This window comes from Nomascus leucogenys, chromosome 24 (genome assembly GCF_006542625.1).
Source record: "Nomascus leucogenys isolate Asia chromosome 24, Asia_NLE_v1, whole genome shotgun sequence".
Classification (NCBI taxonomy): domain Eukaryota; kingdom Metazoa; phylum Chordata; class Mammalia; order Primates; family Hylobatidae; genus Nomascus; species Nomascus leucogenys.
In genome coordinates, this window is record NC_044404.1 from 18,772,031 (window position 1) to 18,796,620 (window position 24,590).

The 24,590-nt window shown below is 53.4% G+C and overlaps 1 protein-coding gene across 4 annotated transcripts in view; it reads left to right on the forward strand.

Annotated features, from left to right (window-relative positions):
• The window catches only part of PAX7 (paired box 7), a 118,174-nt gene that overhangs the window by 67,639 nt on the left and 25,945 nt on the right, over positions 1-24,590 (forward strand). For all 4 annotated transcript variants that reach the window (XM_030805396.1, XM_012498382.2, XM_003279531.4 and 1 more), the window contains exons 6-7: positions 1,976-2,141; positions 4,449-4,651. In XM_030805396.1, coding sequence (XP_030661256.1) covers positions 1,976-2,141; positions 4,449-4,651 — 369 coding nt within the window. The remainder of the gene's footprint in view (positions 1-1,975; positions 2,142-4,448; positions 4,652-24,590) is intronic.

Here is a 24,590-nt window from a genome sequence, read left to right on the forward strand (position 1 = left end):
CATCCCTCCCACTTCAGGGTGCCCCAGGGAAGCCCTTGGCTCCCTGCAGAAGTAGGGAGAAGCCAGGGCTTTGAATCCATCGGGAGCCAGTCGTTTTCCCTCCAGGCTTGGCTGCCTCCTCTCCCTTTCTCTGTGAAACCTCAACAGGTCAGAGCCGGCAGCTCTTGTTTATCCAGCCTGCAAAGCTGAACGCTGCTTTTCCCACCGGGGAAGGATGACTCTAGGGGCGCATAAGCGCCCTCCACCCAGCTGCACTCCCCTCCCCCATCTCAGCAGATACGGTCCAGAGATTTGGGGGTCTTGGGTGATCAGGTGCCAGGGGAGGTTGCGGCCTTCACCCCCCATAAGGATGGGACACCAACCAAGCCTTGTGGCCCCAGCCCCAGCAAAGGCACCCCAGAGCCAATCCTGCCTCCCCTTGTTCATTCATTCATTCATCATTCACTCTTTCATTCATTCGACAAGTATTCCTTGAACACTTACTGAGCTCCAGGCATTGGGCAAGGAATGCATGGCCTCTGCCCCATGGAGCTTGGGTCCAAGGGGGACATTAGGAGCAGCACAGCCAAGAAACAGATAAATAAAATCATTGCTCCTGTGGGGAAGCACACAGGCAGGAGGCCCCCTTGACAGAAGGCAGAGAACCTACCTGAACCCACCTTAGATGTGGCAATTAAGGAGTAGGAGTAGGAGGAAGCATTTCAGCTGAGCTCTGAAGGCCAAAGAGCCAGCTGCAGGAAGAGTGTTCAGGTGAGAGGGAACAGCATGTGCAAAGCTAAAGGTGGAAAAAAGCCCCCTCAAGGCAGCCCCAGTGTGCACCCTCATTCTCCTCTTTCTCTGACCTGTCCCAGGAAACTTGCAAATCCAGATAAGTGGGCTCTAGAAAGCCAGAGTGATTTTTTTTTTTTTTTTTGAGATGGAGTCTCGCTTGTCGCCCAGGCTGGAGTGCAGTGGCGCGATCTCGGCTCGCTGCAAGCTCTGCCTCCCGGGTTCACACCATTCTCCTGCCTCAGCCTCCCAACTAGCTGGGACTACAGGCGCCCACCACCATGCCCAGCTAATTTTTTGTATTTTTAGTAGAGACAGGGTTTCACCGTGTTAGCCAGGATGGTCTCAATCTCCTGACCTCGTGATCTGCCCGCCTCGGCCTCCCAAAGTGCTGGGATTGCAGGTGTGAGCCACCGTGCCCGGCCAGACTGATTTTAAGTTTGAACCTCAGCTCCAATACAGACTAGCTATGTGGACTTGGGCAAGCAATTTGACCTCTGTGAGCCTTGGTTTCCCCTTCTGTAAAATGGGAATAGGAGAATACATCTCATGGGTCTATGTATGGATTGATAACGTGAAGTGCCAGCACGGGAAGGGGAGACAAAGATGTTGGGTTATTATCCCACTAATGTTTGATAAATCCGTGTGTGTGTGTGTGTGTGTGTGTGTGTTTCCTATTTCAAGAAGGCCCCAGGGTGTGTAAGCAAAGTAGGGCCTCAGTCTCCAGAGAAAGAACCCGGCTTGCACATCTGGGTCTGAAGTGCAGGTCTCATTCAGGTGGGTTGCAGATGTGTGGCTTTCTCCTGGGGGGCTTCCTGGAGGAGGTGGTCAAGCAGGGCACCAGCATCCCTCCAGGAAGGAGCAACAGCAGAGGAAAGAGCACTGGCCTGAGAGCCACACAGGACTGGCTGGGCCACTGACTCAACCTGGCCCATGGACAAGTCACCCACTTCCTTTGGGTCTTGGTTTCCTCATCTGTAAAATGGGGATAATATAGAACCCCCTCACTGGTGGTTGTGAGGGCAGAATGGGGTCATACCTATGAAAACACTTTGCAAACCGTCCCATGCTGCACAACGCCGGGGCCTGCAGGAGGATGCTGGCTGGATCAGAGGGTGATGGCTTGGGCAACTGGGTCTAGATGTGTTGCAGCTCTCTGCCAGGAACCTGGCCGAGGGGTTTCCATTCTCTGCTCTCCACCCCCCAGGTCTGGTTCAGTAACCGCCGCGCCCGTTGGCGTAAGCAGGCAGGAGCCAACCAGCTGGCGGCGTTCAACCACCTTCTGCCAGGAGGCTTCCCGCCCACCGGCATGCCCACACTGCCCCCCTACCAGCTGCCGGACTCCACCTACCCCACCACCACCATCTCCCAAGGTGAGTGTCCTGGCCCCGTCCTGCCATCTCAGTGGTGCCCCTTCTCTTCTTTCTTTACTTTCACTTACAAAGGCCCTTCTTTTTTTATGACCATTTCTTACTTTCATGCAAGCAGGCTATAAGAGAAAAAAGATGCAATCCTGCCCTTGAAATTCTTGGCCCTGACACAGAGCAGCCAGGTGGGGTCCCCAAGGCAGCCCCTGTGCACCTGTTTAGAACTGAGCTTCTCAAATGGTACCAGGGATCTCCCAGGAATGTTACTAAAACGCTGGTCTGGGTGAGGCCCAAGGTTCTGCACTTCTAAAAATCCCCCTGGGAGTGCCCAAGCTGGTGGGGCATGGACCAGGCTTTGAGGAGCGAGGATTTGGAGGAGAGGACACTGGGCTGACCCGCTTTGGAGGGAAAGGGACAGATTCTCCAGGGACTTTGGGACCATGCATAGTCACAGTCTTTGAGTTTTTAAAATGAGAGTGACATGAGTACGTGTGTGTATGAGTGAGTGCATGAGTGTGTGCGTGTGTGTGCATGAGTATGCGTGAGTGTGTGCATGAGTGTGTGATGTGATGTGTGTGGTGTGTGTGGTGCATGAGTGTGCGTGTGTGCATGAGTGTGTGAGTGTGTGCATGAGTGTGTGCGTGTGTGTGTGCATGAGAGTGTGTGTGTGCACGTGCGTGTGTACTTGGTGGGAAGATGTTGGAATCATGTTGGAATCTTTTTTTTTTTTTTTATATTGTGTTGGTCTCCAACCTATGACAAAAAAAAATTTACAAAGGGGCTTAAATAATTTGCTGGGACCTCATTTTCTTGCCTCTCTCTCGAAAGATCCATTTTCAGAGATGGAATAAAGGTCAGGGCCTCCTTTGAGGACCTGAGAAAGCTCCCTCTGAGGGATTCCCCCCACTCTGGGGTGAACAGCCCTAGGCCAGGCTGGGCTGAGCAGGGTCAGAGCCCTGAGGTCGGCCTGGGAAGGAGGCCTCACTTGAGCCCAGTTCTCCCAGTGGCTTGAAGTATAAGATTCCCTTCTAGCCTTGGAAAGGGAAAGGCAGAGGGAAGAAGGTGAGTGGGTGGGAGAGGATAGGGGATCAGAGGGGCCTTCGGAGAGGAAAGTCTGGGTCCCGGGAGAGAAGGTGAGCCTTGTAGGGGAAGAAGGGTTCCCTCCCCCACCTCACCAGACCTTGCTCTCATTCTGTCACCCCCCACGCCCTGTCCCAGCACACACCAGGAATACCACTACTTGATATTGGCCTCATGGGCTGGGCGCAGTGGCTCACGACTGCAATCCCAGCACTTTGGGAGGCTGAGGCGGGCGGATCTCTTGATGCCGGGAGTTGGAGACCAGCCTGGCCAACATGTGAAACTCCATCTCTACTAAAAATACAAAACAAACAAACAAAAAACAAATTAGCTGGGCATGGTGGCAGGCATCTATAATCCCAGCTACTCAGGAGGCTGAAGCAGGGGAATCGCTTGAACCTGGGAGGCAGAGGTTGCACGGAGCCCAGATCGTGCCACTGCACTCCAGCCTGGGTGACAGAGTGAGGCTCCATCTCAAAAAAAATAAAATAAATTTTAACAAAGATAGCTACCTCATAAAGCCTCCTCTTAAATGACTGGCAGGCTGGAGTTCTGGAGGCCAAGGAGAGAGTCAAAGAGCCCCCTCCAGCGCCACTGTGACTTGGTAAGAGAAATTGCAACAGTGTTGAGGGTCACAGCCCCCGCAAAGCTGCACAGAGAGGCCCAGAGAGAGCAAAATAACAGCCTAGCAGCAAAGAACAGACATGGCTCCGGAGTTAGGCCATTCAAATCCTGGTCCCATCACTCACTAGCCTGGTCATCTTGTGTGAGTGCCCCAAGCCCACCAAGCCTTGGTTTCTTCATCGGTAAAATGGGATTTACAGTCTTGCTTCATACCCTTAGGCAGCATTTGTAAAAGCAACTGGCAAGTGGTTGATGCTCACAAAAGAAAACAGACCGGGTAGATTAACAGAGTCCCCATCAAGGTCTGGCTTTCAGCCCAGCTGGCATTTATTGAGCACCTACTGTGTGCCAAGCACTGAGTAACAGGGGCTGGTGTGCATCTGTCTAGGGGTTGTCTAGAATGTTGGGTTGTCAGTCAAGACCTGGCCGGTGCCCAGTGCCCTGCCCAGGAGCCAGCTTGTCTCATCCCAGGTAGCATGAGAGGGTAGTCCCTTCCCTCCACGGGATGGAGACGGGGAGGAGGAGGCTCATGGCTTGCCTTCTGCTCTCAGAGGCCCAGCGTCCAGGATGAGGCCACTTGCTTAGGACCTCTCTTGGGTCTGTCTACAGATGGGGGCAGCACTGTGCACCGGCCCCAGCCCCTGCCACCGTCCACCATGCACCAGGGCGGGCTGGCTGCAGCGGCTGCAGCCGCCGACACCAGCTCTGCCTACGGAGCCCGCCACAGCTTCTCCAGTTACTCCGACAGCTTCATGAATCCGGCGGCGCCCTCCAACCACATGAACCCGGTCAGCAGCGGCCTGTCTCCTCAGGTAGGTGGCCTCAGGCCAGCACCCAGGATCCCACCGCCACGAAAGTCAGACATCTGCAGACAGCACGTGGGTGGAAGCCTTGCGCTCTTTCCTGTAGGAGGCTCACTGTGGTCTGGGTTTTTGTTCTAGAACCAGGAATCCTCCCTAAACTCTGTCCCGTGCTCTTGGCTTTTCACCAGGAGTGACCAATTCCTGAAAGGCAGGACCGTGTCCTATTGGTGGAGAGAATTGTGGATGGGGTTCTGGGCCGGTAACTCTACCCGGATTGGTCATTGGAATTCTGTTTGCTCCTGTGTGATTGGTTAAGTCACTCATTGCCTCGGGGTGCTGTTAGAAGTCACAGGACCTGCTTTGGATGAAGTCAGAGAGATAATGTGGGTGCTAATGGTGGTTATTGGTGAGTTTGGGGAACAGGACTTGATGATGCCGAAGGTCCCAATGAACTTGAGGAACTGATGGGCTCATTTTTGTGTAGCTTCAGCAGGCTCCCAAATAGCTGTGGGGGAAGGGTGAAGTGCCCCCTGCCACATGTCTGTGGTGAGAATCCACCGCACATGATCCAAACTGATCTGAAGAGCCATAGTGTGGCAGAACAGTGAAGGCTGTGGCGTGGGTCTAAATCCCAGCTCTACTGCCCAGGGGACTCTGAGGCAAGTCAGCATCTGTGAGCCTCAGTTTATCCTCCATTAAGCAAAGAGAGTCTGTAACCTCTCAACAAGGGGTGCTTGCCACATTCAATATGCTAATAGGTCAGAGCACCTAGCCCAGAGCCTGGCATGAAATTAGCGCCAAGTAAATATTAGTTCTCTGGCCCTCCCAGTGTCAGGACAATGTAATTAATATGGGAAACCCATTACCTAAAAGGAGAATAAAAAGAATTCAAAGAAGGCCAGCAAGCTACATCCTGCGGGCCACGTCCGTCCAGCTCCCTGTTTTTTGTAAATGAAGTATTGGAATACAGCCATGTCCATTTATTTATGGTGGCTTTTGTGCCACCACAGCAGAATTGAGTAGTTTTAAAAGAGATCATATAAGGCCCAGCGTGGTGGCTCACACCTGTAATCCCAGCACTTTGGGAGGCCGAGGCAGGTGGATCACCTGAGGTCAGGAGTTCGAGACCAGCCTGGCCAACATGGTGAAACTCTGTCTCTACAAGAATATAAAAATTAGCCAGGCATGATGGCAGGTGCCTGTAATTTCAGCTACTCAGGAGGCTGAGGCGGGAGAATCGCTTGAACCCGGGGGGCAGAGGTTGCAGTGAGCCAAGATTGCACCATTGCACTTCAGCCTGGGTGACACAGTGAGACTCCATCTCAACAAAATAAATAAATAAATAAAAAGAGAGAGCATGTGGTCCACAAAGCCTGAAATAAGTCAGGCCCTTACAGTAAACTAAAAAAAAAAAAAACCTTTGTCCGAAACATTCCCAAGAATGTTAATTTTTGCTTGTCTGGATTAATTTCTGTTTGCCTCCATTAATTTGTGTAGTTGAGGGTTAATTGCATTTCGGCTCCATCATTTATTTATGGGAAAACCCTTGAGTAAGTCCCCTCCCCTTTCTATGCCTCAATTTTCTCATCCATGAAATGGAGATAATCCCATTACTTGCCTCCCAAGGTTGCTGAGGATTGAATGAGATGATCTGTGGAAGGTGCTCAGCTCAGGTCTGGCACAGAGTGAGTGCCCAGTACCTGTAGGCAGCTGCCTGCAGAGCTCCTAATAGTGATGCATCAAGCCCTCTCAGGGTCCGCAGTATGAAGGGTGATGCCACTTACTTGGCTGAACTTGCCAGCCCCTGCACTAGTCCTCACCAGGCCACCTCACTCTCTTGCTGGGATCCCAGATGAACTAAACCCTGCACATGGAATGCAGCCTGTCGGCCAGAATGTCTTCCCTGGGGACCCCAGTTGGCCTTTTTGAGGTTCAAGGTCATGGCCTCCATCTCATTAGTGCTAATCTTTCAGAACCCTTGAGATGAGTCACAACAGGATCCCTGAGCTGGCTGGGGGAGGACACTGCAGAGATCCAAGGTGTCCATACCCAAGAATGGGGTCCAGGTGCGGCTTGGCGGTACAAAACAAATATGGAGGAGTGTCCTTAGAAAGCTGAAGAGGGTCTTTGGGGTTCTGTGCGCAGCTGTCTTGCTTTGGAGATAGAGGGCCCCGGTACACATTGGCCAGGCCAGGGTTGAGAACCTGGCACACCTGACTCCGTGACCACGGCTTTTCCCAGCCCGCCCTGTCTCACTGTGGGCTGAGGTTTACCCCCAACACAGGACTCTGTCACAGGACAAAAGAGAGACTTAGCAAAGAAAGGGCCCCAGGCCTCCAGAGTGTGGGTCGGGGATGGGAAACCGACGCACTGGTGTGAGCAGTGGATCAAGGGGGAGCATGCCCCCCATGGCTAGGAGACTTCAGAGTTGGATGACGTGTTTTCCATCCTTTCCTGGAAGTTCCTAAGTTGAACCCCCAGCCCTCCACCCAGCCCAGAATTTCACTGAAGCTAAAAGCGAGAGGCCTCCAGCCCATTCCTCAGGGCTGGGAGGCTGACATGATGAATTGGAGAAGCTCAGAGGCTCCCATCAAAGGTGTGAAGACAGATGGAGGGTCTGACAGGGGCAGAGGGGACCAAGAGGTGAACAGCTGCTGGAGGAGGACGGGTGCAGGGGCAGCAGGGCAGGCCGTGTGTGCTTCTGTGCATGTGAACCGCAGAGGTTAAGCTGTGAGCACTTCCTGAAGGACCGGTGCAGCGAGCAGGGCGGGAGTTTCTGGGTCTTGTACAAAAGCTCCCGGGGTTGCTAGGCTCCGACTCCCACTGCCCTCCCTCCTCAGTCTGGGCAGGTGGACTTGACACTATCAGCACATCGCTGTGGTCCTGGGAGGTGCGGGGCCAGGAATCCTCTGCGTATAAGGATCTGTAGGGAGACGCCCTGTAAGGACAGATCTGCCTCCTGCATCCTCTCTTCCCAACAGGACCAGCTTCTCTATAGCTCACCTGGGCAGGGGGAGGTTAAGCTTCCCCCCCCCGGGCTGTGGCGTCAGCACACTGTCCCTTTCCCCAAGATGGCAGGTCCCTGACACATTGCCCAGATAGCTGTGGACCTCAAAACTGGAAGGAATTTTTTTCTTTTTCTCTCTCTCTTTTTTTTTTTTTTTTTTTTTTTTGAGACAGAGTCTAACTCTGTTGCCCAGGCTGGAGTGCAGTGGCGCAATCTTGGCCTATTGCAACCTCCGCCTCCCGGTTTCAAGCAATTCTCCTGTCTTCACCTCCTGAGCAGCTGGGATTACAGGCGCCCGCCGCCACTCCCGACTAATTTTTGTATATTTAGTAGAGACAGTGTTTTGCCATGTTGGCCAGACTGGTGTTGAACTCCTGACCTCAGGTGATCCACCCACCTTGGCCTCTCAAAGTGCTGGTATTACAGGCGTGAGCCACTGCATCTGGACGGAATTTTTGTTCTTACAGAAGCCAAAGGGGCTTACACTGGAGGATGAAGCTGTGGCTCTGCCGAGCACCTGGGCAGACCCAGGATAAGCTAGCTGTGCATCACGCTGGCCAGCTTGCTACTACTGTGGGGAAGACGTGCCTCCTCCAGTGGCTTGACCCAAGTCCCTTGTCTCAAACCCAGCCTGGGAAGTGGGGACCACAGAACATCAGGGACTCCATGCAGAACCTCAAGGAAAAGCCATTTACTCATCTCATCTCTGCACATGCCCCCTGGCTTGGAAGAGAGTCACTAACATAATGAATATTTATAGAGAACCTACTATGTGCCAGGTACTGTTTTAGGCACGTGGGATTAATCAGTGAACACGAGAGGAAGACCCTTATATTGTCCTAGTGGAGGTGACAGTACAACAGGGTCAGACAGACAAAAAATATAATTTTAAAAGGCATACCGTATGTTTAATACCAGTGTTGACAAGGACAGCTGAATTTTCTGGAGCCCTTCTAACCTTCAGATCCTGCTCTGGGTGTTTTACATATATTAATCCACTTAAAGGGACTTAAAGGGTAGAGCCAGGATTCAAACCCATGACTTTAGAGCCTGAAATCTTTTCCTTTTCTTTTTCTTTTTTTTTTTTTTTTTTTTTTTTTTTTTGAGATAGGGTTTCACTCTGTTACCCAGGCTGGAGTGCAGTGGCGCGATCTCAGCTCATTGCAACCTCTGCCTCCTTCCAGGTTCAAGCAATTTTCCTGCCTCAGCCTCCAGAGTAGCTGAGACTATAGGCATGTGCCACCATGCCCAGCTAATTTTTTTGTATTTTTAGTAGAGATGGGATTTCACCATGTTGGCCAGGCTGGTCTTGAACTCCTGACCTCAAGTGATCCACCCACCTCAGCCTCCCAAAGTGTTAGGATTACAGGCGTGAGCCACTGCGCCCAGCCTAGAGTCTGAATCTTAGTTACTTGTTCTGTCTTCCTGCCTCTCAGAAATGCCCTCACTTGCACTCTTCTTAGAGATTGGCTGGTGCAAGTAGGGAAGCCACCCCCATCTATGGAAGCCACCCCCTTCAGCTTGGTGGAGGAAGGAGCTCATTCTACTCAGGTGGTGGATGAGAAAACTGAGGCCAATGACCTCAGGTTAGGGACCAGTGGGCAGAGCTGAGTTATATGGGCGTATGCCTTTCAAGAGGTTTAGATACCCTTGAGGCTTGGTTCCCTCATCATCTCCCCTACCCACCCAAGCCCCGGCCTAATAGGATTAGGGATTAGGCACTCAGCACATGGATGTCCCTGGCTCTGTGCACTGGGTCCTTCTGAAGAGATGCAGGGAAAAGGAATCCTGCCCGTGAGACCTCATTCCTGATGAGGTTCATCTGGGGTTAGGATCATAGACTGCCCGCAACCCCCAGCCCACTCTTTCCCCTTTGCCCTGGGCTGAGGGCCAGTTACTTGGACAACGACTGTTAGAAAGCAACTTAGAGGTGGGGTGCCGTGGCTCACGTCTGTAATTCCAGCACTTTGGGAGGCCAAGGTGGGAGGATCACTTGAGCTCAGAGTTCAAGACCAGCCTAAGCAACATAGCAAAACCCAGTCTCTACAAAAAATTAACAAATCAGCCAGATACGGTGGGGCGAGCCTGTGGTCTCAGCTACTAGGGAGGCTGAGGTGGGAGGATTGATTGACCCTGGGAGGTTGAGGCTGCAGTGAGCTGTGATTGTGCCACTGTGCGCCAGCCTAGGTGACAGAGTGAGACCCTGTCTCAAAATTAATTAATTAATTAAAAACATAACGTAGGACGAAAGGAACCTTTGGTAACACGAATGACTTTGAATAATGTGACACCTGCAGATTGATCCCTTCATACCAGCCCCTGTCTAGGAATCCCAGGCAGGCCAGGCTCTTAGGAGTAGTGGCCACAGGTAGAAAGGAGAACACAAGGCTGGCCCTTGAGGGATCTCCAGTCTGGTGGGGAAGACACAGCCCCTGTCTTCAGGAACTCAGAGCCTGATGGAAGAGACAAACCCCTCATCCTCAGATGCCGCAGTCGGATGGGGAAGACACAGCCCCTGTCCTCAGGAGCTCATAGTCTGATGGAAGAGACAAAACCCCTCATCCTTAGATGCCCCAGTCGGATGGGGGAAGACACAGCCCCTGTCCTCAGGAGCTCATAGTCTGATGGAAGAGACAAAACCCTCATCCTTAGATGCCTTAGTCTGATGGTGGAAGCACAGGTTGGGGAGACAGGCATCAGGAAGTCATTCAGAGCTGCAGTTCTTGGCAGGCTGAGATCCCAAGCAAAGAACCAGGAGAAAAGTTCTGCCAGTTTCGAGGGTGCCTTGGGTTGAAGGCTGCAGGCAGGGTGCCTTGTGCTGGAGGCTTCCTCAGGGCCCAGGTGGTGTGTGCCAGGTGTGGCTGGGAGGTGTGGTTAGCTGGAACTTCCTCATCTCCCAACCTTTTTAAGATGCCAACTATATCAGAGTAGGAAGTGGAAACTGAGGCCCAGAGAGGGCCCAATCTCCTCCCAGATTTTCTGAAAATCACACCGTTGGGTTAGCGGCACCCTTGGCTGGGGTCTGGAGGGCTCCTGCCTCGTGGAAGGGGCGTCGGTCTCCCCAGGAGCACCACTCCTGGTGCTCTTTCCTAATGTCCCACACTCATCGTCTCCTTTGTTCCTTTCTGGAGCTTAAAATGAAGGAACCCATAAAGGGATTTACATATTTACAATTTCCCCACACACCGAGCTAATGAAGAATATTCTCTAAGCGTGCAGTTAACCACACAACCACGATCACGGCCAGCCAGCCTTTCTGTCCTTTTCTGCTTCTTGATACCCTTCTCTCCGGTCCAGCCTGTGCCTTTAGTAATTACGGCGACAGCAATGGCAGAGATCATGCTTACAGAGGGCCAGGTCCCGATGGACCTGAATGCTGACCCCACTTGCCCTCCTTGACTCTTGGCTGTTATCTTGTGACCCTCGTTTTACAGATGAGGAAACCTTCCTTGTCCAGGGTCCCCTATCCATCCAACCACCTAACAAACATTTGTGGAGCCTCTTCCAGGTGCCAGGTTGTGTGCTAGGATCTGGCAAGTGGCAGAGTTAGGATTCCAACAGTGGCTCCAGGGCTCACTGTGCTACTGTGTTGTATCTGCCTGGTGCGGTTGGTCTGGTGGTCCGTCCAAGGGAAGCTGAGGTCCCAGGTCACAGGGGCAATGAATGGCAGAGTCAGGTTCAGAGTCACTGTCCCCAAACGCCAAGCTTTCTCTTTCCTCCTGAGACCCACAGAAATCAAGCTCAAGGCTTTACCTTTATTTGTGAATGGGGTCTCCTGGGTGCGTCTTTACAGCACATGCCCAGTACTGCCCTCCTGGCATTGTCTGAGGCCTCTAGGCAGCCAGTTCAGCAAGAAAAGACATTCCATTAATGGCATACCTACTGGATGCCAGATCCCATGTAAGCACTTTGCCTATCTGAAGTCATTCCAGCCCCACAGCAACCCTACTCTTGGGGAAATAGGCTCAGAGAGGTCAAGTGACTTGCTGAAGGTCACAGAGCAGGTGAGTGATGGAGATGGGGTTCTAATTCAGGTCTGCCGGACCCAGGAACCTCACCACCACTTGACTCTCAGCAAGACACGACCAAGACAGTCCACTTGCCCTAGGGAACTGAGCAGTGCCACTCACACAGTGGACACTAGAGATTCCTACCTCTCTCTCCTATCACTTCCTCTTCATGCCCCCGCCCCTTCATTGGCGACACTGCGTTTATAATAGGCATTTAAAATGAGTCTTGCTGGACCAGGGACGAGGAAGGAGGAGGGAGCGAGAGATTTGTAGGCAGGAAGATGGGGAGGGGGATTGTGGGGTGTTAAATAGCCCAGAATTTTAAAAAAACTGATGCAAATCACTGGTAGGAGAGAAAATTATGTGCAATTACGTCCTGATATTGGAAGGTTTTGCCTAGCCCAGGCAACAAGATCTCATTAACAAGCAGAAAATAAGATTGAAATGGTGTGTAAAAGAGCTGAAAAATGAATTTGAATGCTGCGTTTGTCCACAATTACCCCCTCCTTCACACATATTTTATTGCAATTTTTTATTATTCTTAATCTCTCCATTCCTCAAAGCAGATTGGGGACATCCTGGCATTACCAGGGCGTCAGGAGGAGGTGTGGAGGATTGCCTGCCCCCCTGAAAGGAGACCGTTCTCTCGCACATTTTCCAAGGTTGGGTTTTGGAGGGATCAGAATTCATTTCTCCGGCTTAGCAGGTTGTAGGAACATGGGGCTTTAACCCCGGCTGCTCGCTCCTCTGCGCCCCGCCCAGCCCTTCCTTCTCCTCCCTTCCTGGGCGAGTCTCCTGCTGCCCGCTTCCTCTCTTTGCCTTCTCAGGGTCTCTTTCAGGCCTCCGCTCTCAGGAGGCCTCTCCCTCGGGCCCCATGGGTAGAAGGAAGCCTGGAGCGAGAGAAACTGTGTCACCTGTGCCAACAAGCAGCCGTGAGTTGGAGCTCTGGTTCTGCCATTTACTAAATTGCTGTGTGACCCTGGCACAGCTTGCTTAACCTCTCTGGGCTTCCTTTTCCTCATCGGAAAACAGGGGTGATCATTGCTACCTCTCAGGGGTTGCTGTGAGAACTAAGGGAAAATTCAAATTAGGTGCCTGGTACAAGTAGGCACTCACTAAATGTGCACTCATCACACCCCCCTCACCTGTGCCCTGGCCTCCACCTCTGCCTCACTGCCATCCCTTCTGTTCCCTTCCCTCTGTTCCCTTCTTTTACTTCCCCGCTCTCCTTGACCCCCTTCAGTTAGCTGGACAATGCTTGAGTTGGTTTCCTATCCAGGGCAATGTAAGGTGTTCTGCTGACCTAAGTCTGGGGAGGAAAAGGTGCCAGGTGAAGGGGGTTCCCTCTCTGCAGAAAGTAGGGGAAAGCCTGTCTCCTGCTCCTCCCTCGGGCCCCTGGGGAAGGACGAGCTGATGGAGGAGTGCTTGACTCAAGTTGGAAGGGCATGGGCTCTGAGTGGTTTTTCCCAGGATTAGGGGAAAGCTAACTGAGTCATCCCCCCACCCTCCAACACACATCCGCACACCCGTTTCTCTTTCTCATGACCAGTGCTGTTGGTATGGAGTCTCAGGGGTCAGTTTGTGGAGTGGGCCAGGAATCTGTGGCTGGATTTTCTTGGACCTGAAGCCAAATGACATTTTTCAGTGTCTGCCCTCCCCAACTGGCCTTCTGTACCCAGGAGAGACTGATCCCCTGCCCCTACCCAAACCACATTCACCAGCCCCTGGTCACAGCATCAGGCTAACAGTTGGGCTGCCCATTCACTCTGCTCATCAGGCAGCCCCCAATCCCCCAGGGCTTTTTCCCCCAGTTCTCTTGGCAAGGCCAGCCCCAGGGTAGGGATGAACTGCAAGGCTCAGGGAAGCAGCAATGGTGGAGGTGTGAACTGATGGTCAGTGTGAATTGATGGTCAGTGTGAATTGACGGTCACTTTAGTCCCTTGCCCTGGGCATCCTCAGCCCTTCCAGAACCTGGGGAGACAGACCCGGCCAAGATCCTGCTCTCACATCCAGCTCCGTCTTTGTCCACAGTTAACCCACCTCAGTGGGAAACACTGAGTTATTTCCCCGCTGGCAGCTCTTCACCAAACAAAACCACCTGCTCACATCCATCAGAAGCCTCAGCTCAAGCCCACAAGGGAGCGGCCTGGGCAGAGCCTCTTCTCCTGTGAAAATAGACTCGTGTTTATGTCTCTGCCTTTCCCACCCCTTTTTCCTGGGTGGAGGGGAATGAGGGGGCAGGGGAGAAGGAGGAAACCCCTCCTGGAAAGAAAGGCCAAACCAGGATCAGGAAGTTTCCAGACTGCTGCTGAGGGGAATGGAGCATGCCTATGAGTAGGCTCTGCTAGGAACTGGGAGGCCTGGCGGATTGCCTGGCTTTCAGGGTGACATTAGAGCCTTTGGATCATTGAAGGAGAAGTGCGAGAGCAACCCTGACCTTGCCTCCTTTCTTAGAGAACTGGGTAGAATTCTGGGAAGACAGCAGGTCTTCAGCCCACCTATCTGAGTCCGAACAAGAGGTGGGTGGAGGGTGGCCTTCAAGGACCACTCTGGGGCGGGCTGTGGTGGCTCACACCTGTAATCCCAGCACTTTGGGAGGCTGAGGCGAGTGCATCACTTGAGGTCAGGAGACTGAGACCAGCCTGGGCAACATGGTGAAACCCCGTCTCAACTAAAAATACAAAAATTAACTGGGCATGGTGGTGCATGCCTGTAATCCCAGCTACTTGGGAGGCTGAGCGGGGAGGATTGCTTGAACCCAGGAGGTGGAGGTTGCAATGAGCTGAGATAACGCTACTGCCCTCAAGCCGGGGCGACAGACCGAGACTCCATCTCAAGAAAAAAAAGGGGAGGGGCACTCTGGGCCTCTTTTATGCCCACCGGCAAAACATCTTCTTCCATCCAAACTCCACACCTCCAGAGGGTGTGGGCAGGAGCTGACCTCTGCCCGTTTGCACAGATGGAGTAGAGACCTGGCATAAATAAGTGGGGAAGTGGAAAGTAGCCTGCTTGGAAGCTCTAGATGTTTCCACACACCACTGTTGTCAGGGACCATGGTCTTCAGTAGGACCACAGGCAGCATGGCAGTACTTGGGACACAAAATCTTGATGTGACACTTGTATTATAACTAGGTGTCTGGCAGGTAATGGACCACCACCAACTGTTGGGCAACCCGCAGGCATACAGCAGGCCTGGCGAGACACAGCTGTAGTCCATTCTCAAGAGGATTTTGAGGCAGCTGATCATGCGGTTTGCACTTGAACATCATTACATATGATTCCCTTCAAATTCATTTATCTAACTCCCCTTAATAGCATAGAGGGAGACTCAAGAAAGAAATATGCATGGCTGTCTCTTCTCTTATATTTTGGAGAGACAATACTCCTCATCCCACCCCAGAGAAAAATTAGAGTATTCATTGTGGACAATTTAGTGTGATTTCTAGTCAGACAGGAAGACCAGAGGAAGTCTAGAGAAGGGAGGGCATAGTCAGAGAAGGCTTCCTGGAAGACGAGTCCCAGTGAGAAGACAGGACTTGCTCAGGGATAAATAAAGGAAGGTACAGGAGACTGGTGCCGACCAGAAAGCAGCAAATGATATGGCAGATATTAAAACAGCCACTAATTTAGGCACATCGTGGACACAGTGGAATGATCATACAGACCAGGGCTCAAATGCCAGCTCCTCAGCCAGGCACAGTGGCTGACGCCTGTAATCCCAGCACTTTGGGAGGCCAAGGCGGGCGGACCACTTGAGGCCGGGAGTTCGAGACCAGCCTGGCCAGCATGGTGAAATCCCGTCTCCACTAAAAATACAAAAATTAGCCAGGCATGGTGGTGTGTGCCGGTAGTCCCAGCTACTCGGCTGAGGCAGGAGAATCACTTGAACCCCAGAGGCGGAGGTTGCAGTGAGCCAAGATCTAGTCACTGCACTTCAGCCTGGGTGACAGAATGAGACTCCGTCTCAAATAAATAAATAAATAAATATAAATAAAAATACAAAAACAAATTCTAGCTCCTCTACTTATTTGCTTTGTGATCACAGGCAAGTTATATGAGCTCTCAGAGCCTCAGTTTACTCATCTGTGAAATGGGGCCTCTGCCACTCACCTTGCAGGCTTATGAGAATTAAATGAGATTGTTCATGTGAAACACTTAGTTCCATACCTGGCATCTAGTAAGAGCTTAAGACAACGTTCCCCTTTCTGCTTCTCCTTGCCCTGAACAGAAATTGAACTCCAGAAGTCTTGCTAGGTTTCTCTACCCAGGCAATTTCCTTTCTGGGCCTGGTCAAAGGTTGGAAACTCAGGAGATCCAAGTTTCCTCTAGGCGCTACCTCCGAACCACCACGTGATCTTGATAGAGGCCTTACTGCTGTGGGCCTCAGCTTCCCCATCTGTGCAATGAAAGAGATGGACCAACTGCTAGCAGAGAGCCTTCCTACTCAGAATCAGTGATTCTGTGGGTTACTTGTACATCCAGGGGAGTCACAGCCTCCAGATCTGCGGGCAGGGCTGGCCCGCCTCTCAGTCGTACATCTGCACCTCCTTCCTGCCTTCTGGGAAGCCCAGCAAACCTGGGGTTTAGCCTTCCAGAGCTGCCTGGCTTGGTGGGAAAGAATGCAAATAGTGGATTTGTCCTTCTTTCTGATTAGCACAGGGACTGGGGATGAGACAGTACAGCAGACAGAAGGAAAGAAAATGAAGGAGATTAGCAATTAATACGGCGAGCAGACTTGGAGTTCCACAGGCCTGTCCCTGGAGTCCCCTGGGGGAGGGAGGCCACCGGGATGGTTGGGCAGTCGGGCCTGGGAGGCCAGGCAAGATCGCAGGTAGGAGAGACGGGGGTGACTTTGAGGGTCCCCAAAGGAGACTCATGCTCTCCTCTGCCTCCAAGCCTTTGTACCTGCTGCTCCCTTGGCCTGGAACACCTTCTCCACCACCCCATTGTCATCTCGAGCCCACCCCTACTTCCTTTTTAAGACTTGGCTCCCTTCCATGAAGCCTTCCTTCACCATACCCCCCACACAGTGGGTTTGCTGTGCTTTCCCTGTGCGGTTACCACATTTTATCAGTACATTAAATGTATATATTGATATAAGTAATACAATATGTCTGTATTGCTACACAAATATTATTAAATAGTAATAAGTAAAATGTTTTAGCATTTACCACAAGCCAGATGCTGTGCTAAGTCAGCTACACGAATTATCTCATTTAATCGTTACAGCATCCCCTTGGAGGAAGTGCTGGAATGATTATTTCTGTCCTACAGATATAGGGACAGAGGCATGGAGCAGTTTAAATAATTTGTCTAGGGTAAGTTGCTCATTAAGGCAGGAGAGCAGGGGCGTCAAGATGCGTACTAGAATCCCAGTGCTTGGGCTCAGTCCCCAGCATTGTCACTTCCTACCTGTGTGACCCCAAACAGGCTCTTCCCTGTCTCTGTTTCCCCTTCTGTAAGGTGAGGCTAATAATCATTCCCATTTTATAGAGCTAGCCTGAGAAGTGTGTTCATATATGCAAAGCATGCAGAAGAACAGCTAGCATAATATGAGGTAGCTGTTTGCAGATGGGGTCTGAGGCTCCAGCAGGTGCCACCAGGGGCCAAGGTCACAGTGAGTTAGCACAGGGCCAGGACGCAGACCTCCTGTTGCAGAATTCGTGTTCCCTCAACACCTTTGCAGCTGTCTCTTCCACACTCATTTCCCATCTTCTTTCCATCAGCCTTTTCCATCCTGTTCCCCCACTCCTTCTTGCTCCCCACTCTAGGTTCCTGCCCTGCCCCCACCTCAGCCCCAGGGCTCCCTAACCTTCCCCGTCCCCACCTCAGCCCCAGGGCTCCCTAACCTTCCCCACAGGCCCTTCTCTCTCCTGGCCCTCTCCCCACCTGTGAACACGTTTCTCCAACACCTTTTTCATTGGGGACGAGTGTCCTTGGCCACCAGGGGAGTTCTGCTAAGGGCAGGGGAGGCTCCTCCCTTGGAGCTTTGGAGAACATCAGAGATCTGGGTGGGGTCCCCCAGGACATTGTTGGAGGCCTTTGGAAGGATGGGCCTGGGTGCGCCCTAATTCCTGCACACCTCGGCCTTGTCACTCCCCCACTCTGTGGCTCTGTTGCCTTCTGAGTCATAAGGGCCTGCACTTTCTTGGGAGGGTGGACAGCCTCCCCCACCCCTCAGCCCAGCCAGGCCTGCCTTCCACTTTCTCCTCCAGTCATTCTTGCCTCCCTGTCCCCTCCCACAGCCCAGAACTCTCTCTTGGGCTTGGTTGATGGGAAATCCACGTCTGGTTTTTTTTTTTTTTTCTTTTTTTCTTGTTTTTTTTTTTTTTTTTGAGACGGAGTCTCGCTCTGTCGCCCAGGCTGGAGTGCAGTGGCACAATCTCGGCTCACTGCAAGCTCTGCCTCCTGGGTTCACGCCATTCTCCTGCCTCAGCCTCTCCGGGTAGCTGGGACTACAGGCACCCACCACCACGCCCGGCTAATTTTCTTTTTGTATTTTTAGTAGAGACGGGGTTTCACCGTGGTCTCGATCTCCTGACCTCGTGATCCGCCCGCCTCGGCCTCCCAAAGTGCTGGGATTACAAGCGTGAGCCACTTTTTCACACACTCTCTGCTTCCTATTTCTCTCCTTTCCCCATTTCCTCTTTTCGCCCTTCGCGCCCCATTTCCCTTCGCCCCCTGTGCACCACCCCCTTGCTCACCGTCTCCCTGACCGTGTCATAACCCTGAGAATACCTCCAGCCTGGGTCCTCTCTCCACCCACTCCCTTCTCAGACCCTCATTTCCCTCTTTGCCTGTCTCCTCCCATAGCCGGCCTTGCCTCCACCCACTCTCTTCCCCCTAATCTCTCTCATTCTCCTCTCCTCTCTCATTCCACACCCAACAAACACCTCTTCCCCCTCCATCTTCAGCCCCTGCGAGCCCCCCTTGCCCTCTCCCCCATCCCCGTGTCCCCTTTCCGAATTCCTCCTCTGCTGGTGGGCTCCGAGGCAGGGGCCGGGCGCGGGCTGCCGAGGCCAGGCGGACCCAAGTCCAGGGCGGGGGTTGGGGCGGCGGCGTGGAGGGGGGATCGGGTCGGCGGGGGGGGGATCCGCGCGGCCGCCCCTCCCCGCGCTCCGCCGCCGCCGCGCCTTTGATCCATGGCCCGAGGCCGCCTGACAGTGGAAAATGCGGGGAGACAAAACCACTCAGTCAAAGTGATTCCCAACAACTGTCTCCCCGAGATAAGGACGCCCTCGGGCTCGGCGGCCTGCTTAATTCCCGCTGCCCGGGCCTGGGATCCCGAGCAGCCGCGCGCCTGGCCGCCCCCCGGACTGCGGAGCCGCCGCTCGCTCGCTCGCTCGCTCGTCCAGTCTTGGTCGCGAGGCCTCGGACGTCTCGGGACGGGGCAGGCGGTGAAGGGACGGGCAGCCGGAAGGAAGACCCTTGCTGCCTGCTGGAGAGAGAGGCTGCCTCGGGAGCACTCCATTCCCCACCCGTTCATTAGGGCCTTCTCCATCAATGGACTGCCCTTCCCTCCACCTAGAACCTTCTTGCCCCTCCTCTCCTCGCTTAGCCAGCCCTGCTCATCTCTCTGGTCTCAGCTCAGAGGTCGTTTCCTCCAGAAGTTTGCCCTGACCTGGCTCTGGTGGCCAGGCCCCCTCCCATGCCCCTCGTATTCCCCTGGGTAGCAGCTTTGCCTCTGGTTTCTAACTTTTTGGATACCGCTCTCTCCTTCTAATGCAAGGACCCTAGGCTCTTGGCCTGCGTCCCCAGCACAAAGCCTGGCACGAAGTAGATGCCCAATAAACAGCTGCAAGCATGCCCTGGGCTCTCCTGAGGGTCTATTCTGTGCCCCTTTCTGTGCACAGAGGATGCCAGGTGGGCTAAACCTGGCTTCTGCCCTCAAGAACCTTCCAGTTAGTCCACCCACAGACAAGCAAGTGACAAACCATGAGCCAGAAGCCTCCAGAGAGGAGGGAGGCCTGGGGAGGGTCCGCAGCCCCCTCGTAGGGAGGGAAATACCGTCTTGACGGCCAGCTGGCGTGACTCGCTGGACAGACCACCTAGAGCCCCGACTCTGCTGTCTGACCACCCTCCTTAGCAAGCTATGGTTCAACAATGTGTAGATTCCAGAGGGACAGGAGATGAGATTATGTAAAGTGAGGCCAAAAGGGAGCCCTCATGATCCCGCCTGAACCTCCATGGGGGTGTCGGGGACAGGAGAGCCAGCATGTTTGGGACGATGGCAGGAGACACATGTCCTGTGGAGGCAGAATTCTGCTGAACTGAGTTCACTTGGAGCTGGCCAGGGATGGAAGGGGTAACTGGAAAGCAGGGAGTGCCCCATCTCTGCTCAGAGCGGGGTGCAAGCAGAATCCAGGCCATACCTGCCAAAATGGTTGGAGGGCGAGTCTTTGCAGGGTGGGGCAATTGAGCTAGAGTCAGTGGTTCCGAAACCTGAGCCTGTTAAAAATCTCAATTCGCAGACTCCACCCTGAGAGGCTGTTAATAGTAGGTCCATGGTGGGACTGGGGAAATCTGTATTTTTTAAAAAGGTACAGTGCAAGGCATCCGGTCCCAGGCCTGGTACATCCAAAGCATGGATTAGCGAGCTTCCACCTTGTCAACCTCTCCCCAAGTGGAGGAACGTGGGGATCTGTCAAAGGCCTCCCTAATCTCAGTGCACCTGGGGGTCCCTGTGCACCCCAATGATATCCACGCCTTGACCCTTCCTTTTTTATTTATTATTTTTTATTTTATTTTATTTATTTTTTTTTTGAGATGGAGTCTCACTCTGTTGCCCAGGCTGGAGTGCAGTGGCTCAATCTTGGCTCACTGCAAGCTCCGCCTCCCAGGTTCAAGTAATTCTCCTGCCTCAGCCTCCCGAGTAGCTGGGATTACAGGCATGTGCCACCACGCTGGCTAATTTTTGCATTTTTAATAGAGACGGGGTTTCACCATGTTGGCCAGGCTGGTCTCAAACTCCTGACCTCATGATCCTCCCACCTCAGCCTCCCAAAGTGCTGGGATTACAGGCATGAGCCACCACGCCCAGACGACCCTTCTTTTCTTTAGAAAACAAGTTGGAGGGAGTGTCTGCTTGAAATGAACTGAGATCCCCCTCCCCAGCAATCTCAGAGCTAGAAGGCACCTAGAAAGAGTTAACTGGCTGTCTCATGTTGCAGATAGAGACACTCACAGTGCTCCTGCACACTTTCACTGTCCAAAAAGACTCAGGAGTTAGCAGGGCTTTCCGAGGGCACAGTGAGTGCGGCAATGGCCTTATCATTGCAAGAGGCTGATTTGCAGCATGTGCAGTCAGCCATGCCTCTGCTGCCAGTGGCTTAGGTGACTTCAGCTTTGACACAGAGCCCTGGGAAATCTTTTCAAGCAAAAGAGGCAACCCATGTGGGTGAATGAGTGCTGGGTGAGGAGACAGGAGATCTAGGTGGGGCTTTTGAGGGAGATCCGCCCCTGCCCTGCTCCTGTCCCTCCATCCTGCTGCGTGAGGGCTGGGGCTTTGGAGGATAGGAGACAGTGTGCACTCTCAGAACCCAGCCCCCAGGCCCTGGGGACTCTGCCAGTGGAACTGGCCTGAGGCCAAATGAATGTGACCCCCTCACCAGACCAGGGGTCTCTGACCAGCGGCATCAGAGGATTAAGGTCCCATGAGGGCCCTGGTAAGTGTCTTATCACAAAGGGGACATGTCCAGGCTGAAATTGAGACATGATGCCCAGGGCCAGAAGTTCTGGAGCCTCCCCCACAAGGGGCTCCCTTCCCTTCTTGGGCATAGATAATGCCCTCCTCCGGCCCTGGAACTCCATAGCATCCTTCCCTGAGCACCCTGGATTGTGGCTCCAACCCCAACCAACTTCATTCTCCTTATCTAGGTCTCTGGGGTGAAACGGCTGTCCCAACTGGGGTCGTATTCTGCTTTTACTCCCAAAGAAGTGGAGTTTGTATCCCAGCGTGGTTACTGATCATAGTAGCAGTCATGCCACGCCACATTGGTTTGGCAGTTGGCAAAGGCACCTCTACTCCTATTAGCTATTTGGCCCTCACTGAGCCCTAAGGGCTTGGAATCATTGTACCCATTTTGCAGACTCAGAGAGGTGAGCCCCGTGGTCAGCAGCAAGGGACAATTTTGGAACCAAAACTGGTTTATCCAGACATTCAGTTATCTCCTCCAAGCTGGGCTGCCAGAACAGGCAGGGTCTGGAGCAGACCCTTGCTACTCCAAGTCTGTTCGGCACTTTTAACGAGGTCCCTCCGAGGCTCTGCATGCCTGTGGATGTCTGAGAAGCACTAAAGGATGACCTCCCATGCCTTCCCCTCCTTCCAGCTCTCAGATGCTCCATAAGCTCCCTGCAGTGACTCAAAGTAGACCACCCTGAACAGCAGAGGACAGAGAAAGGAAGCGCCCTGAGAGGGGACCCCAAATCCTTCCAAGGCCCAGAGGAAGAGGCAGGAGAGCAAGGGAGGTGGCTGCGGTTCTGTACTCAGCCAACACCCAGCTAGACCAGGGTATGGGCCTGGCACCCTGGCATGACAGCTCAACCCAGGGTCACATCAAGCTCTTGGGCTGATTTGGCAGGTGACTCTAGCAGGGAGGTATGTAGTGGGCAAGGAAGTGGTCAGAGAGACAGACAGACCCAGAAAGAGCCAGGGTATGAGGTGCTGATGGAGAGAAGGGAGGTGGGTGTGGATGGACCCATGGAGAGAGGGGAGGTGGGTGCAGACAGACCCATGGAGAGAAGGGAGGTGGGTGTGGATGGACCCACTGAAGCGTCAAGGAAAAGGAGGGATGGAGAGGGATGGAAGTTAGGGGGAGAGAGAGAGAGGTAGACACCCAGAGACTGAGAGACAGAAACAGGAGCAAGAAAACCTAGGTCAGAGCAATGCGGAGGCGGGGGCATATACAGGGGCGGGGCCGGGAGAGGGAGAGACACAGGGAGAGGGATGAATCAAGAAGGCCAGGATGATGGAGGGGGGACCCAGAGCTGGAGGGAGGAAGGTGCAGAGAGAGGGCTTGAGGGCTCGGAGGAGAGGGACACAGACAGCTCCGCCATCAGAGGAACCCGAATTTGAATTCCAGGCCCACCACCTGCTCCCCCATGTTGGTCCATGGGAACAGCAGCAGCAGGCAGGTCCCTTTCTCTCCCAGCCTAGTGACCTGCCAGAGCCAGCTTCTCTCCACACTCCCTCGAGCCTCTTCTCCGACTCCCAGTCCAGGTGTCCGTGGCGAGGACCTTTTCCCATGCACAGGGGCTGCCCGGGCCTGAACCCCAGATGCCCTGGCCTCCCAGTGCGGCGGTGGTGGGTCCCAGAGCCCTCAGAGCCCAGGGTGAGAAGTCCTGCCCTTTTGCCGAGTGTTTTCCTTTAGTTCCAGATGCCACCCTGACAGGTGCTACCCTGTGATTAATGTCCCCACCCCCAAGGCCTGGGACCAGCCCCTCCTCCCCAAGCCAGAGGTGGCAGTGGGTGGGCAATGCAGGAACTGAGCTTCCAGTATCCCTTCCTGGTTCCTCCCTCTTCCTGGACCCCCTCTAGCCACCAGGAGCAGAGAGCAGACCCTTCCTCAGAGACACTCTCAGATGAGCCACATGGCCGTGGCTGAGTTTCCCTTTAAGCCTCAGTTTCCCTGGCTCTCTGAAGGTGGCAATAGTCTTGCTGCTGTGCTCAGGAGGCCGTGCCAGCAGAGTGCCTGGAGCTCCCTGGGGCAAAGCACAGAGGCTGCTGGGGGCCTCTGGGGAGCCCCACACAGTCTTGATACCAGAGCCACTAATGGTGGTGGATGTGGGGATAAAAAGAACCATTTCTGCTCCGTCAGTGACGCGGGGAGGAGAAGCTGGCAGTTGTCGGACCATGTCTGGCAACACACAGGCTTCAGCAACTTGAGGGCCCTGTGCAGAGTGTAGAGAAGCAGACCATGGTTATTCAAAGGAGAGTCATGGTTAGGGGCGTTGCATGGTTTGGGGGACTGCTGTCAGAGATGGGGATCAAGGTCGGAGTTAGAATCGGTCGTGTTACATTGGAGGGTATTATCTAAGTTGGTGGCAGTGGTTACCAGCTGTGTGATCCTGGGCAAATGACTTGACCTCTCTGTGCCTCCATTTGCTCATCTATCAAATGTGGATGATACAGGGTTAGACCTGCTTCCCAGGGCTGTTGTGAGGAGTAAATGGGTTAACTCACTGAAATGCTGCCTGACATGGAGACAGCATTACAGAAATATTAGCTTAGGATTATGGATGGCTGACCTTGGAAGTGTGGTCAGCACCAGGGTCATGGAGTGGGGTCGTAATCAGAGCGGGGGGTCCAGGTTGGAGTTGGAGTGCATGCAGTATAGGATAAGGCGGGGACTCCATTTGCCCAAACCCTTCCCCATATAACCCGAGGCATCGCCTTTCCAGCCTGCATCGCCAGCGAAAAAGCTACTATCTCCTCCCGCATCTCTTAGGGCCCAGGGACTGAAATGAGACAACATCTCTCCGCCACTGTCCCCAGCCTCTTGTTTGTTTGGTACGTCGATGCCGTGGGCACGTTTTTGCTAATTTTGTAGCTGCCTTTATCAAATGGGGATTCACAAGCACTTTATCCTCGATAAGTGGATTAGTCGGTGAGCTAAACAAGAAGGTGTGGGACGCGGGGGCTGCTCCGGAGAAGATATTTGTTTTGCAAAGAATGGAGCCTGCGTTCCCTGCCCTGTGTAGGTGAGGCGGCAGGGCGTCGACGTAGCTGGAAGGGCTGTCTCTGTTCCTTCTCCCAGAAGGGCCCCGGAAGCCCTAACTCATGGGAACTTTCTACAGTGCCAGCAGGGAGCAGGAGGGAGGCTGGATCTCTGGAGAAAGAGCTCCTGGGTCCATCCGGGGAGGGGAGAGTGAAACTCCAAATCAGACCCAGGTAAATAGGTATGCCGGGGCTTATGTTGAGTTGTGTCACCTC